Here is a 16,203-nt window from a genome sequence, read left to right as displayed (position 1 = left end):
ACAGTCAAAAGCGACCAGAAGACAAATCCAGAATAACAGAATATGCTGATAAAATACATTCTGGATCGTTGGTAATATTTGCAGTATCTTCATTAACAAAGCCCTTTCAACACATGGCTTGAAAGTATTACAAGGACAGACACAATTCTTTGTATTCAGAACCCAGCTCTTATTAGCCAGTTCTCCCATCAATTCACAAAAACAAAGGGAATCAAAAGTTTCAGGTTTTAATGTGTTAAAAAGCAACATTTTAAAAAAGACAAGAAAGGGCTTTAAAAAACCCAAATGAACAAAAAAACCCAAAAGACCCCAAACCAAATAAAACACCACATTTTGTAACACATTCTCTTACAGTTTAAGTTACATTATTGAGTTGGTAATGTCCAAACAAATTTTCACTATAGTATCTCAAGGTTGTCAGTCAAACCTCTACAAAAGTTGTAAAGCCCAGTAAATTTTGTCCCGTAGTCATTGCTATGGGTCTAACATTTATCCTCATTATTGAAACCTCATCATGTCTGGGAGTCACAGAACTAAGAAAAGAGCGTTCCAGAAATATGTACCTATTAAATCCAAGTAAAACAAGATTTAAAACAAGTTAAGAGCAGTACATTTCCAATTCAGAAAATATTTTTATGCTTTTTAAAATTCAAGAGTCCAATATAGGACAAGCCTGCACTACAAAATTCACAATACTTAATGTACAAGGCATTTTTAATAAAGAATTAATCCAGTCATACTTCCAACTTCACTAAGACCATTTTTTTGTTTTCTTATTTGAAATCAGGTATTATTTTTAAAAAAATCAGTTAATCAAGAAATCAGTGCTGTCAAGTTTACAGCCAAAGGGTACACGAAATAGGCAAAAAGTGCCATCCATGGCATATCCCACGTTTCCATCACTACCTCCCATGTAACTCCATCCCACCGTTAGGAACTGATGCCACTATGAGGGCCACTCATTCTCAGTGAATACCACTGCATAAAATACTGTCTGAGGTTTTCACCCTCTCAAAAAGAGTAATTAGGAACTCAATTATCCTTATGAGCTTCTTGCATAAGATAATCACTGTCAGAATCTAATTCTTCTTCATCATCTCCTGGTGTTTCCTCTGCTGGACGTTTCATGCCGCGCTGTTGAGAAATGGCCAGCGCGTATTTGATGTTGTAGATATTCCATTCACAGCTGTAAAAATAAACAGGAACACGTTGTTTACCCTCCTGAAATAAAAACACCTCTAAAAGAAGTCTGTCTGGAAAGTTTTAACAGCACACTATCATCCCCCAAATCACACCTGGTTTTTGATTTGAACTTTCAAATATAACAATACATACAGTTTTGAAACATCTTCAAAGTGACGCTGGATGCTCTTCTGAAGGAACTGTATCACAGGGAGCAGCTTCACTGACCTTGGATGGAGAAAACATGCAATTTGCAGTGCAATTCAGAGAAGATCTAGAACTTTTCAATACTTTCAAGGTTTTAACAAGCACACATTAACTTCAATGCAAACTTTTTAATACTAAATAAACAGAAGTTCTTTCTTTTGTACTCTACCCTCAATGATTATACTCAATACAAGCAGTATACTGTGAAAACTATATTTTTTCTAATGACAAACTCCATCTTGAAGAGCTAATTCTACTTCCTGTAGCAATGACAGTTCCTTCCAGATACTACAATACTTTCTGAACAAGGGAGAGTTTGTTTTAAATGCTCCTCCTCTACTTTAGCAGCAACAAAAGGAGAGAATTTGTTCCAGTCATTTCAGTAACTAAAACACTATACCCACATTGAACCAAGGCAAGAGTTACAATGCACTGTTTTTTAAACTGCAGGACTTCTTAGACTGCCTCTCACTCAGCCCATTGTAAATTTGCCTGCTTTTGCTCCTGAAAGTCTAAAAATTCCTTATTATGGGTGGGCTGAATAGAATTCACAGACCAGGCCCATGTAGTTCTAAAGTACTCTGTAGGAAGGCAGAGTACTACCAGCTGAGAGTGCATGCTACAATCACAAGCTAAGTCTGTAAAAATGCAATCAGTACCTGCATGTTACCTTTCAGTTACATTTAAGATGAATAATTGTTTAAAAACACAATTGCCAAAATCCTACTATCACTCTTGTAATCTTTATACATTTATTGGCTAAGCAACTTAGGCAAAGTTTTATCTGTTATATTTGAAAAATGTTACTGCAATGTATCTTTGTATCTTGGATACAAATCCAGTAAGGTATCCCAATTCTGTCATACACACTTTCTAGAATCTTTTTAGACCTTTAAGATCAAGTCCAAACTGTAACTTTTACCATTAGTACAGAAGTTGTAAAACTGAAGTAGTTCTAATTGTTGTGTATGCATTATTTAGAATGTCACTAAATGTTAAATAAAAGCCTTAAACTAAAAGGTTTTTATTTTAATTTTAAAATCCTTGTCAGCATTTTCACTTTCATGGGATCTCACCTTGTTTTCAGCTTCTGTCCATGCAGCATGAGCAACTTATGAGCCCAAATAAGATAGAACTCCAAGTGACAAGAGGTCTCAAATGCAGAGGCCAGGAACTCCAGTAACTTCTCCACATACAGGTCTGGCAGTGATGAGCAGACAACATCAACTGTGCAAAAAGGTAAAAAAGAAGCCCATAAACACTCAATAGAGTTGAGTTATTATTTGGAATAACATGAAAGAGACCACAGGAAAGCATAAGGGGAAGGAGAAGAAAGCTGTATCTTGGCAAGTAGTGGATATTTAGTGCTGTATTTCAGGGTACAGCACCACAATCTCTAAGGAGAGAAATCTTCCTTCTTTGAACCTTCCAAACACTACTGTATTTAAATGCAAGAAACTGACTCCTCCCTCTCCAAGTTCTTCCTCTGAGCAGAGCACTCCCCCCAGCAGCTCTCCTTCCAAATTTTTACTTCCACCCTTTCTTCCTCTTTCAGTGTAAAAGATTTTATTGTTGCTGCTCCTTACTTCAGCCAAATTGCTGTATTCAGTGGAACTAGTTATGCACAACAATCAGAGGCAGTAAATGATACTTGAAAAGACAGCAAAGTCACCTGCCCACACAGGAAGTGTCTGAATGCCATCAGCAACTGCACAGCACAAAGAAACACAATTTAGAAGCATTCAGAATAATCTCACATATAACTAAATGACCTCCTTATATACAATCCACTCTCATAAACAGCTTTGGTTTAAGAAACAGGCACACAATCATCCCGCTAACGGTGGATTACAACAGCCTCTCCTCAGCTGGACTCTGGCCCTCCAATCATTTCCCAAGCCCCCCATCAGATGCTCTGAATATCAATGTCTTTTCTTGTGCTGTCAATCCCAGAACTAGGCACAGTAGTCCTGATGTGGTGCCACAAGTGCTCAGCAGACAAGATTCATGACTTTCCTCAAACTACTGACTACATCCTTGATACTGGTTAATGTTCTTAATCACACAGGCACAGTGCTAACTCACGTTAAACTTGCTGTGCCCCTTCAACATCAGCTGCTTCCAAGAACTGGCATCCAAAAACTTTGCCTGCACATCTAGGCCTGATCAAATTCCATGCTGAGAAGTCACTAAATGAGCATGAAGTAGATTGGTAAAATTGAAACATAAGTTAACACTAAAAAGTCTGTCTTTACACCTCAACTTACTTTGGCTTGCACATGTCTGCTTACAGCTAGCTCAGCCCAGTTTCATGGAAGATCCACCCACTCACCTTCACTGCTAGGGACAGCCTCTATGACCTCCTGAATTAATTTCTTTTCATTCAGCTTGAAGGCCATGACGATAGCCATAGTGTACTCCTTCTGACTCAGTGTTTTGTGTATATTGCTGGGTGTGACATCAATGTCCAGCTCAAAAGGATCAAAAATTAGCCCAGAGTCCAGTGAATAGAGCAGGAGACCCTCTGTGGTGGTGGCTGCCCAGCTTCGTCCTAGAAGAGAAATAACAATATTTAACAACAAAGATGACTTTTCTAGAATGGAAACAGAAGAGTAATGATAATCCTCCAATGCTCTATGCTTTTGCTTGTTTTAGATGGAATAAAAAATCCTAAATAAATTGTTGATACCAACCTGTAGGACAGAATCGCACACAAGTCACCCTTATTTCTGGTTTGAAGTGTCGATAGCTCATGTCACCTAAAAGAGAAGTTTAGAAGTGATTTAACATATTCACCACAAGTTCACAGTCTAGTTATCAACTCTGGCTATGATGTCACCAATAAATAATATGCAGCATGGTAAAATTTGGCAGAATTAAAGACCGGGTAAGAAAGGGACAGTCCATGTCCAAGAGATCCTACAGCTTAAGTGGCGGGGTTGAATTTTGTAATCCTGATGTTAAAACTGAGCTCAACAAGTCAAACCCTTCTTGTCTACGTTAAGGGTTTTGATCTACATATAATTAGAAACAAGAAAGCAAAGCCAAAGCCATACCTCTTTTTACTCCAGGAAGAGGGATGGCAACACCTTCGTCACCTCCACCCCCTTCATCAATCAGAGCCATGCTGCCAAACTCAGTCATTTTTCTCCGATCTAAGTACTCCTAGAAAAACATGCAAGTTCTGTTCACTGCACTGAATCTCTTCCCACATGGCAGAGCTCAGTTCAGGCTTTGGTTTCACATTATTATAACTGTATTCTGTCAGATGCAGTGTTTGCTTCCTCAGCTGCAGCCCTGCTCTTTCAGCCCTTCAGGTTCCATACCTGCACTGTGCTAATTCAAGGGCTGTGTGGCCAGAACACTGCAAATGAGATTTTAGGGACCTCACAATGTAAATGAGATTTTAGGGGCCCTCATTTCTAAAAACCCATCCCCTCCAGGGTTCTTTTTCAGCTGGCTCTCTCTCTTTCAAGCCAGATGCTGAGCTACAGTAACTCACAAACCACTGCTGACAAAGAAGTGTACTTGGAACCACAGTCAAATACAGCCTGATACGAACACTGGAACAATCATCATTCCCAGGTAAGGGGATGTTGAAAAGGGTTACTGGAATGTTTTTCCTTCTGATGCTTTTCATCATTGACTTTACTCTTGAAGGAATTTAATTTGGCATTTGGCAATATTCAGAAACAGAGTTTGTAAAGCTCAGTGATGTTGTTCCATGCCCACAAAAAAATCCTTCATTTCTCTGCTAACACAAACTGACACCAGGGGAATTAGCTTAGCACAAAATGTTGATAATTTAAATTTTCACTTCCATTTTAAGTCTAGTGCCAACTAACTTAGTATGCCTGAGAGTTCTGCCCATTCAACACAAGCACACTGCAAATCTGGCAAGAGTTTCAGGAATTAATTCTGTTCCAAGAGGAATATTTCCTACCCTCTCTCCTGCACAAAAATAAGCCCATTCTTAAAAAACCATTCATGAATCACACTTAATGAGATGTTATACCAAAACCAAAGTCTTGTGGGGGTGGGGAAATGAAAAAAAAAGACTCCTGTGCTCACATACCTCCATTGCATCTAAAGAATAGTTGCATGAAATTTCAAATTTTTTCATAAGAATCTGTTCCTTGACATTATATATACAGACAAATTTTGACAATCCACCTGCCAGAATAGATTGACCATCTGCTGAGTAGCAGAGAGTTGTAAAAGATCTGGTAAAGAAAAAGAGAAAGCAGTTAATTTCACTGTCACAATCGAGCTAGAAGACATGAGTACAGTGTGAAGACTCAGAACCACTCCACAGAAAAAGTGGAGATCTTCATTCACATAGTATGTGCTTTACACACAAATTTACTACAAAGCATTTGGTGCTTTACTATGAATCACAAACAATTTAGAACTTCTACAGTTCTACAGCTTTTTGAAGTTGAATCCATACTTCTAAGTCCCAGCTCAATGAAGGAATTCTCAAACTACACCCTACACAACACCCTGCACAGCCAGGAGAGCTACAGAAAAACCAGTGCCATGGCATGTTTGAAAGAGATGGTTGAGAGCTCATCACAAAAAAAACCCTTATTTTTTCCAAAAAGTCATTGTTTCTTTATTTTTTTTGATTTTGTTTTTTGAGTGGAAGCAATACAGGAAAAAAAAAAGGGAAAAGAGAAGAATAAAACATTTCTCTAATACACTTTTTGACAGTACACAAATTCAACTTGCCTTTAAACATTACTTCACATGCATAGCAACAGGTAATAAACCCCATACTTTAATTACTTTTTACAAAAAACATAATAGTTTCTACACACTAATGGTTACATACTAGTATTTCTGTAGGAAGCTATCTACTTTAAAACCTACCCCTAGCAAATTGACAACTTGGCCTGAGAAGCTTAATATCACGTTGGCAACCCAAGTTCACAACTGAGGAGAAAGAATACGTGCTCAGAGTGATGCTGATCAGTGAGAGAACACAGCAAACTACAAAAGGGAGGCATCTAGGTGTCAGGCAGTCTTTTCAAATCCAGCATCAGAATCAAAACATCTCAACAGCAGATGCACTCTGAAATCTTCGTGTTGAAAACAAATGGAAAAACAATTCAAAAGCACCCCAGCATGGCACCCCCTTGTCACTGCAGCCCCCTGTACGTACTTGCCCTTGGCTGCCTGCTTGGCAGTTATTTTATCCAGCTCCTTCCTCCCCATCTGGAGATCGTGCCTGCCCTCAATGGAGCCAGTCTGTGCTGCATTTTCATGATCCCAGAACGTTATCTGGCCATTCAAAGCAGCAACTGCGAGCTCCTTGCCATCAGGACGGAAGGCAACAACAAGAACTGCAAAGAATTTAATAATAACAGTTAAAAATGCAGTCAGATACTTTTCTAAGAAAATACCCTTAATTTTTCTAGGATCTTATCTCAACCATTAGAAAAAATTTAAGAGTAACAAGTATGACTGTACTTTTTCTCCTGGACAACATACAAATGTTTGGCTAATTATAAAGCTGAGCTAGAATTAAATAAAAATATTTACTGCACTGTTGAACAAGTCCTAGAGTGAAGTATCTCAACTACAGATTTTCATTTCCAAGAATGAGTCTGTCTGTATTTGACATGTTCTGTTCTTATTAACATATTTTACATAGTATTTTTATATTTGATAAAAGACGAGAAATGAAACAGATTACCATCTGAGTTCATTATTAGTGTCTCCTTAGTTCTCCAGCTGTCCAACATATCCCATAACTTGACAGTCTTATCCCAAGAGGCACTGGCTAGAACACACTTCATTGGGTTAAAGGACAAGCTGCTGATGGGACCCTCATGACCTGCTAAGACCTAAGAAGAGAAGCAAAAATAACCTGGAATTAGGCGAAATAAACTGATTCTGTGTAGTCTGCATTCAGTAAACTCCAGATATAGCCATTGAACCATGCCTGACTTGTCCACACATGCTTGAGATCACTTTTGGACACAGGGCATGATACACACCAGTGATTCTCAACTTTTTATTTTCAGAAGTTTTAAAAAAATTCCCTGAAGTGCTACCACTATATAAGCATCTACAACCACTCCTATGTGCACACTTTAGGAATGCAGTGTGCCATTTTCCTCCCTCCATTCAAAACAATCAGACCAACTGAGAAAAATCAAGCCATTGCTCTGAGAATTCAGTATCCCCTGCAGTTGATAACACTTCAGAAAAAAAAAAAAAAAAAGACTGAGAATAAGAGTAACAGATTTTCATTTCATGGAGCTCCTACTCCTCAAAAAAACAAAATCAAGGAAAGAAACTAAACTCAAAACTCTGGAGATCCAGTCAAGTATATCCTGAGTTACTGAAGTGACCTGTATTGCATGGCTGTGCCAAATTAAGTAAGTGAATCACTGAGCTCTTCTACTTGTACAAGATGTACAGGAATGCTTAAGAATTGAAAAAATAATTGAAAAATCATGGCCCTGCTGTGCTGCAGCAAAACCCTCCATGAAATCTGTATCAGTCTTAATACAGCAACTACAATTTCTTCATTGCCTGCAGAAAATATGTAGAAAAGAACATCTCTGAACAAGGAGGGAAAGACTCTCATGCCCATGTGTTAGCTCAGCAATATCGGTGTTACTTCATCACTAGAAAGAGCTCATTACTCAAAAAATTTAAGAACTACTTCCTACACAAATTCAGGGTGATCTCCATGCAATAAATTTAAAAAAAAAAATGCTGAGAGCAACACAGTGTAGCTTATTTTTGAATGTAACAAAACACTTCATGTTATATTGAAACCCTCGAAACTAATCCCAAACTTGCTGAGTATCACCACACTCCACACTGTGTTAAATTCAAGCCCTCCCAACACTGTGGGTCCTTACATCTAGCAGCCTCCCACTCTGCATCGACCAGATGAATATTTCAAAGGAATCCTGGGAACCAGCTGCCACAATCTCGCCACTGGAGTCCACAGCTAAACTGGAGAACTGACTTGGTCGTGGGGACGTAAAGGTACGGAAATTGCGGTACCTGTTGAAGAGGTGAAAAAAAAATTGTGAGAACATTTTAAGTAGATTTAAATGTGTGTTTAACAAGTGCATTTAAAAAATGAGTTCATTTGTTTTGTAAAGATTTGTAAGTCTTTACAAAATATTCTTTGTATAAAATTAGATGTGATGACTCAGCATAATTACAAGATTCAAAAGAAGTATGAAAAACTCTGCAGAAACAGAAGACAGAAATACTCAGAGGAGCTTTCTTCTATCAAATAGCACATGTCAGTGGTTTAGAAAAATGGGCTTGTTAACACACCCAATTCTGTGCACAGCTGTATTATACTGCAGAAAATATTGTTAGGCAAGTGCCTTCTCCCCATGTGAACAGAGCCAGACAACGATCTTCCTGGATTTCCAGCTTCTCTGAGGAAACTTTCTCCAGGATTTTCTTCACAGAAACTGGATGGAGTAACAGCATTCCTAATTATATCTAATATAATATCTAAATTTAAATCAAAGGCTAAATCAAAAACCAGTAAGGCAGTGTTCATGTTTATGCGACTTCAAGCAAGCAATCAGCAGTTTGCTGCGTTTTGGGGGCAGTGTGAAAGCTGAGGACTAAATGAGACACAAAAGCTTTCATGTAAAGAGTTACCTGTGCAGATCAAAGGCACGCACTGTTCCATCGAGGGAAGCACTCAGAACAACATAACCAGTGGAAGTGAAAGTTACAGCAGTTACTCCACTGTTGTGTTCTGTAAAGGTGACAAAACAAAAGCTGCTTGAAGTGTTCCACACTTTCACCTGCAAGACAGACAAGGAAAGACTTCTTGGAATCTCCATCAGCAAAGAGAGAAAACAAGGGTAAGGCAGCAGCAGAGTAAAGAAAAACTAGTTCTAGAACTCTACAACAGCATAAAAGACTTTGAATAATATCAGTCAAGAGGCCACAGCTTATCCTTAAGCCTCTTAAGACACATTTGCAACATAAAAATCTAAGTGGAGATAGACACAAATGAAGTTGAAACAAAGTTAGTTTTCAAGGAAAGTAACACTTGGTGAGCATCTGGAGCTTCCAGGCTTGTACTGCCAGGGCTAAGACAAGTGTCAAATTCAAAACCAACTCCAAAGCTGCTACAGAAGTTACAATTGAGACAGTATTTCAGGTGGGGTTTTTTTCCTGAACAAATATCTTATGCATTTAGCTTTCTGCAGTTTAAGGCTTCTGGGGTTTGGCCAATTTTCAATCTGAATGGCAAAAGCCATGAACTGGCAAATCTTTTTCTGACATTCAAAAGTTTTGATTGGAAATCAGCTACTACTGTTGTCCCACTTATGTGCCAAGACATTGTGGCAAAGCATCTTTTAAAATAAAAGTACCTGTACACACAGCCTATTATTTCAATGCAAGTCATCCATGAGAAGTTAATTTTTCTTTAAAATAACAAGCTTTTGGAATGGTACATTAAACAAAAAAATTGCATTTTTATGAATAATTTGAAATTAATTTCATATCAAAAACAATTATTAAAAGGGCAAGAAGTTGGGTGGCTGAAGTTCATTCATCCCAAAATATCATGGAATCATAAATAAATTAACACTTAATGAATTAGATATTTTTGGTTTTATGGTGACTGGACCTATGATAATTAAAAAACTATCTGCTAGAAAGTGCAAGTGATGCAATTTGTAGACAGAGGTAACAACAAAGCAAAATGCTCTAGAGAGAAAAATCAAAACATTTAAGGGAAGAGAGAATAAAAATTTGTGACTTTGTAGTAACAGAGCTTTCTACATAGAATGGAAAGTCAAGCTGCTTAGTACGTTACTAAAAGTTCATTTTCCAGCAATATTCTCTCACTTACTTTCCCATCCTCCCCTCCAGTTACTATGTACTGTCCATCTGGAGAATATGCCAAGGAAACCATGCTGTTGAAATGGCCCTGCTGCTTCAGCACGTAGGACTCGCTCTGCCATTCCCACACCAGGAGCTGCCCCAAACCTGTAACCACAGCAGGATTTACCACAATCATGAACACAATGACCCTGCAAATGCAAGCCACTAAACACACAATGGCAAGCAATGTTAAAAAAAACCAAAGGTTGATGCAGACAGGTTGAATTCTGCATCTTTCTGTCCTAATAAGAGCTTTTTCCTTTAAAATGTCAAGGCAATTTCCTCGACAATTTCCTCCAGGAACTGTTACTTGGAATAATGTTTTTAGTGCTACAACAGCAACGTTACCAACAAGCTGATAAATGAGCTGGAAAGAAAAGCAGGGCTGCATATAAAGGTAAAATTTTGGGTTTCATGCAAAGCATTATGGACAGGGTGGGAATGCAGGAACATCCAGGCAGGTTTGTAAAATGCCACGTGCAACAAGCAGCAAAGGAAGAGAGAACAGCCTAGAACGAAAGCAGAAATTAACTACAAGGGATCTGGGCTTTCCCCTAACTCTGTTAGAGCTTTTCTATATGAAATATGTATTTTTTCCTGTACCAACAAACTACTTTTCTGAATTATCAGAATTCTGTGAGGAGAGATTGATAAGTGATACTTGCTTTACTGTACCTAGACACCACAGATATGAGATTATAAATTATTTAACATTCGGAATCAAGACAAGCAAGAGGGTTTTGGGCCTCATGCCCACCACATTCCTCATTTTTCCATGAATACAGACTAAAAAAATTGACTAACCTGAGCATCCAAATGCAATCCAGTCACCAGTGCAGTTGATAGAAATAGAAGCTATCCTTTGGTCTGAAATACTAAAGTAAGAGGATTATCCAATAAAAAAACCTGTGTTTTTATATCTTGTGTGATAACACTTGAAGTTTAATACCTATTAACTCTATTCAAGCAAGTTGTTTGATTGCTTTACTGAACTTCTGTACCACTGTAAAATCAAAACCCACAAAGTTCTTTCCTTTGTTCCACTCCAAACCATCAAACATTCCTTACTCAGAATGAAGGCAGAGGATCTGCATCCTAAAGATGTACTTGCCAACAGAGAGTAAAACTCCCCAGTCTAAGAAAATAAAATACTTTTGTATATGGAAATTGTTTAGCTGGCATCCTACAGCTACGGAAAAGAATTCTGATTTGATTTCTCAACTTAGACACAATTTACAGATCATTTTACATGTGCAGACCTTTCCATAATTATATGGAATATAATAATATTTTCTACAAAGAAGCTGAAAATATTAAAGTCCACAGAGTTAAAGAAATCTATAGCCAACAACCAGGAACTCCTGAGTAGTTTCCTTATTCAGACCTCACTTTTCCAAAATAACCTATAGAGTGGAATTATATGGTATTTATTACATACATTTATGATTCTACCTCTCCAGAAATTACAGTATTAAACAGATAGTCGTGTTTTAAGATTTTTGTCCTCTCTTTATTCATCCTTCACTGCTCAGCATGATGTGTTCTCAGTCAAACAAACAAGAACCCTCCCCAAGAAAACTTATTCCCTTCCCCCCCAAACCAAACCAAAACCAGTGACAACCCCATACCCCACCTCAAGGAGTGGATCAGATTGAAATCTGGAAGCTCGTGGAGGTGAAAGATTCCAGAGGCAAAACCAGTGACTAAAAGATGTGTTTTCTTGTGAAATGCTGCAGCTGTCAGGTTATTAAAATCTCCCTCTTTATTGAAAAAATACCTGGCATGCAAGAAATAAGAAAGAAGCAAGGTGAATGTTAAAGAAAATTATGTTGTTAGAGCTGCATCTCCAAGCAGCTCACCAAAGAGGCTGATGAGCCACCTTTGGGCCATCTCCTGAAGTCAACTGACCCCTTCTGGCAAGAAATCAAAGCCTCCAGACTTAGAAAGGGTACTGTAATAAAGATCCCATTTACACTTTTTGAGTTCTAAACACTAACACACCATGAGGCAGTATTTCTTATATCATTAAAATTACACTTGTTATTCTGAAGGTGAAAGGTACTGCCCTTCATATAATCAAGGTAAGATAGACAGGAGTTCTACCAGTACTACTTAAAACGGGATCTGCAGTGAATTTCTAAATCCTGGGCAATTTTATACTGCTTTGAATAAGTTATAACAGATGAATAAAAGAGCCCAGTACAATAAATCCCATTACAACTTTGACTTGATAACTGAAAACCACTTACTTCGCAACACGTGAATATTTAACCTTATTTCTAGTCTCTTGTTCACTTGGATCAGCTTTCCCATGAATTTCTTCACCCTTTGGCTCTTCAAGCAGCTCTTCATCATCTTCTGCTGCCTTCTTTTCCTTTGCTGCATCTTTAGGGGGCATTGGCTTCAAACCATCCAGCTCAGTGTCACACTGCCACACACACAGAGCTGCATCCTGGCTAATTGTGTACAGCTAGAATACAAACACACAAATTATTATTGTCCAATACCTACACTCTGTGCTCTGCAAAAATATGAATATGGACGTGCAGAAGGGTGAGCAAGTGTGCATTTTCTCATCAGGATAATACATTACTTAGTCCTCTGGGATCTGAGGTGCTTTGAACTGGAAATTTAACTTGTCCTGAGAACTGGTGAATTATTTTACCTGCCCTCAGAAAAATTTTGCAAGGACCAAATTACAGTCAGCATTACAGCTAAGCTAAATAATTTTTTCATATTTAAAGCTATAATGTTTTGGAGGAGCAAATTTAAACACACAATTATGGCAGAGCAATCAAGAGACACTTCTGTATTTTCTAAATTCTGAGATATTGTCAAAATAGCCATCTACAGATAAGATTCTGCTTCAACTATTTTAATATTCAAATTCAAGCATGTTGTGCAATTATCCATACATCTAGGCTGTTCTCTTCAAAAAAGCAGGCTACTATGACATCCTTATGGCCTCCAAGAGAGTAGTAGATCAAGTTTGCCCATCGTTCTGCTCCAAACACCCACGTAGACATGTCCTTGCTCCCCACTGCAAAGCACCTGCCAAAGAAAAGCCAATTCCAATTAGAACACTGGATTGCAAAACTCTTCACTGGGTAGAGAATGTTCTGAGCTCAAATTCACCAGTCACCACTTTCATTTTACAAACATCAGAGTTGTAAGCTGAGGGTGGTGACTGTAGCCGAGGTAGAAGAGGGTTAAACACATTCAAAATGTCAACCATGCTCACATTCCTAAGGTATACTCCTTTTATGAATTAATATGCATTTTCAAGCAAGAATACAGTGTTGATCCCCAACACATGCATATTTTATACCTTCTGGTCTGCCTGATTATATTTTTTAATTAGAGACAGAATTTTTAAAGCTAGTACAATACTTCAGAGGAAAGAAAATGGGACTGCAACATGCCTGCAAATATTAACATGTGGAGGTAGACAATGCTTCAATTTAACAACTCACTTGGAATCATCAGTCCAGTCAATACAAGTGGTTTCATCATATGGGCCATAGTAGGTTTTGTCCAGAACAAATGCATTGAATTCTCGTTTCTTCCCAGGAGCATGGTACAGGTAAGCAAGATTGTCTTTTGTAACCACAAATTTCCTGGCATAAGCAGGGCAAAAAACATCATTGCACACAAAGCTGATAAAGCAAACAACTGTTCAGTACAGACAATATAATGAAACAAAACAATAATAAAAAGGTTCCTGTGCTACTGAAACAATAAAAATGGATTGGTTTTGAATGAAAAACAAAGTATTTGCACATTGATATTATCCCCCAACTTAAGCATTATAAAAGAGAAAACCTTCAGTAAAAATCACTTAAGTTGAATAATGAAATTCTTATTCTCCAAGTCTCAAAACAGAAGGAAAAGTTCAAACACTCAAACCAGGATATTCTATTTCCAAGGCTTTGCTTTCCTTCTTTTCTTCCCCTATTGATTTTACAAAGCAACTCTGATAAGCCTGAAATCTCCCCTCATCCACAAATAGGAAACATTCACAGATTGGTTATAGGGTGTCTTCATGATCACAAGTAGTTTATGGGGCAATTCCTGCTGTTTTGTCATAAAGAATGCACTCTTCACTTACTTGCCATCAGGGGAAAAGCTGACACTGTGAACTGGCTTGTGAAAATAAAACTGATGTATCACACATTTCCCAATCAAACTCACAAGCAAGGCAGCTCCCTCTGTTAGGGCAGAAAAAAAAGGATCATGAGAATAATTGTGGTCCCAAAGAAATCATAATCCTAGCATGCTTAGTTTCTTTCCTTAAAGGGGGGGGGGGGGGAAGCACCTCCTCAGAAACTTTTCAAGACAGTGTGCTTAATATTATTAAAATAAAAAAATACAATCCAAATGATGAGACACTAAATTCTGTAAAGTTATTTTTCAGTTCTTGTAAATAAAGATATCTTCCCCAAAAATTCTAACGTAAGTAATTTTTAAAGCAGACCACCTCTAATTTTGTGTTAGGGTTGAACACCTAGCAATTCAGATTTCCCCCACTCAAGGCTGCATTTTTACTGAATTCTTTCACAAAACAAACGTCTCCTTTGTGCTAGTACCTTCATCAATTAGAATGGCAAGGCTTCCATCTGGAGAGATCCCCACACACACAATATTGAGCCGTGTAGCCAATGGCAACGTCTCACACTTGTTACTGCAACAAAACCACAGAACAGTAAAATGGGGACAGGGATGTAGGAAGAACATCTTCGGTATCAATGAAATGTGGTTTGATGTCTTTGTTAAAAGCTACAGACAATCTGGATGTAAAACCCCCATAACTTTCTTTAGCTGTCACAATCCCATCAACACCAGCTACGTGGGTTGTTCTGTGCAGGGCCAGGAGATGGACTCGATGGTCATCAGGGGTCCCTTCCAGTTCAGGATGGTCTGTGATTATATGTAAGAGACAGGCTCCTGACTGGAATACAGGCACAGGGAGCAGCAATCACACCTCTGGCACACGGGAAAGGCTGATGATGCTCTGAGCTTTGTTACAGACAAGACAGAAGCACGCAGGCAATCCACACAACTAATCAAACACAAACCTATTTTCTCCCTTTTTTTTTTTTTTTTTCCTCTGAAATACAGCTTTACATAATTCCTCTGCTATTCTCCATATGGATGTACCCGCACAACACCGTGACAGGAATTCCACTAGGCAGGCTTCTACCTTTAAACGCTAAGGCAGACGCTTTCCAGGATTTTTTGGAAGGCCGAGCATCCCACAGAGCCCCACGGGTCGGGCTCCACAAGCCCCTCAGAGCTTTGTTCCCCCCAGAGCACCCGCGCCGGCAGCGCCAGCCCCTTCCCCGCCCCTCGCCGCTCTCTCACTTCTTCAGGTCGAAGAGGGAGATCCTGTTGCCGACGGGGCTGAGCAGGGAGTTGCCATCGCGGGTGAAGCTGAGGTTGCCGCGGCGGTACACGGTGCCCAGCAGGCCGGAGAACTGCGGGGGCAGGAAGGGGCAGGGTTAGAGGGGCCGGGGAGATGGGGAGGTGAGGGGGAGATGATGGTGGGGATGGGGGGCGGCCCCCGCCCCGCGCTCACCCGGTACGCGAAGCGCATGGCGGCCGCACGTGGGGAGCGGGGCCGCGGAACTGCGGCGCTGAGGGGCGGGCGCTGGGCCGGGATCCGCACATGCGCCGGGGATGAGGGCAGGGCGGGGAGGGGAGGGGACGGGACGGGACGGGACGGGACGGGACGGGAGGGAGCGGAGCTGCCGCCGCCGCAGAACGTCAGCCCCGCGGGGTGGCCCTGCTGTGAGTCCGCTTCCCCATCCCCGGGCCCGCCGCCACCGCCGCCAGCCGCTCCCGGCCCTCCTTCCCAATCCCCGGGCCCCCCGCCACCGCCGCCAGCCGCTCCCGGCCCTCCTTCCCCATCCCCGGGCCCGCCGCCAC

General features: G+C 39.8%; 1 protein-coding gene across 1 annotated transcript; it reads right to left on the bottom strand.

Annotated features, from left to right (window-relative positions):
* Positions 1 to 213: 213 nt before the first annotated feature.
* Positions 214 to 15,920, bottom strand: PWP2 (PWP2 small subunit processome component). Its single transcript, XM_069023071.1, has 21 exons — positions 15,854 to 15,920; positions 15,640 to 15,752; positions 14,865 to 14,959; positions 14,387 to 14,486; positions 13,752 to 13,895; positions 13,194 to 13,329; positions 12,528 to 12,748; positions 11,912 to 12,055; positions 11,083 to 11,153; positions 10,247 to 10,383; positions 9,037 to 9,185; positions 8,268 to 8,415; positions 7,088 to 7,238; positions 6,554 to 6,734; positions 5,465 to 5,612; positions 4,446 to 4,554; positions 4,083 to 4,148; positions 3,722 to 3,940; positions 2,466 to 2,616; positions 1,336 to 1,410; positions 214 to 1,186 (listed from the first exon to the last, which is right to left on the bottom strand). Exons 1-21 carry the CDS (start codon positions 15,869 to 15,871, stop codon positions 1,033 to 1,035), a joined length of 2,730 nt encoding a protein of 909 aa, XP_068879172.1. The 5' UTR covers positions 15,872 to 15,920; the 3' UTR covers positions 214 to 1,032.
* Between the last annotated feature and the right edge of the window lie 283 nt (positions 15,921 to 16,203).

This window comes from Aphelocoma coerulescens, chromosome 1, assembly GCF_041296385.1.
Source record: "Aphelocoma coerulescens isolate FSJ_1873_10779 chromosome 1, UR_Acoe_1.0, whole genome shotgun sequence".
Classification (NCBI taxonomy): domain Eukaryota; kingdom Metazoa; phylum Chordata; class Aves; order Passeriformes; family Corvidae; genus Aphelocoma; species Aphelocoma coerulescens.
The sequence above is the reverse complement of the archived record's forward strand: the minus strand, read 5'-3'. Positions and strand labels throughout refer to the sequence as shown.

Excerpts from the sequence above, each read along its gene's own strand:
- PWP2 (XM_069023071.1), bottom strand. Across the intron at positions 14,960-15,639 it reads TCCCTCTTCGACCTGAAGAA|TAACAAGTGTGAGACGTTGC; the intron begins GTGAGAGAGCGG and ends GTTTTGTTGCAG. Across the intron at positions 13,896-14,386 it reads AGCTTTTCCCCTGATGGCAA|GAAATTTGTGGTTACAAAAG; the intron begins GTAAGTGAAGAG and ends TGCTTATGCCAG.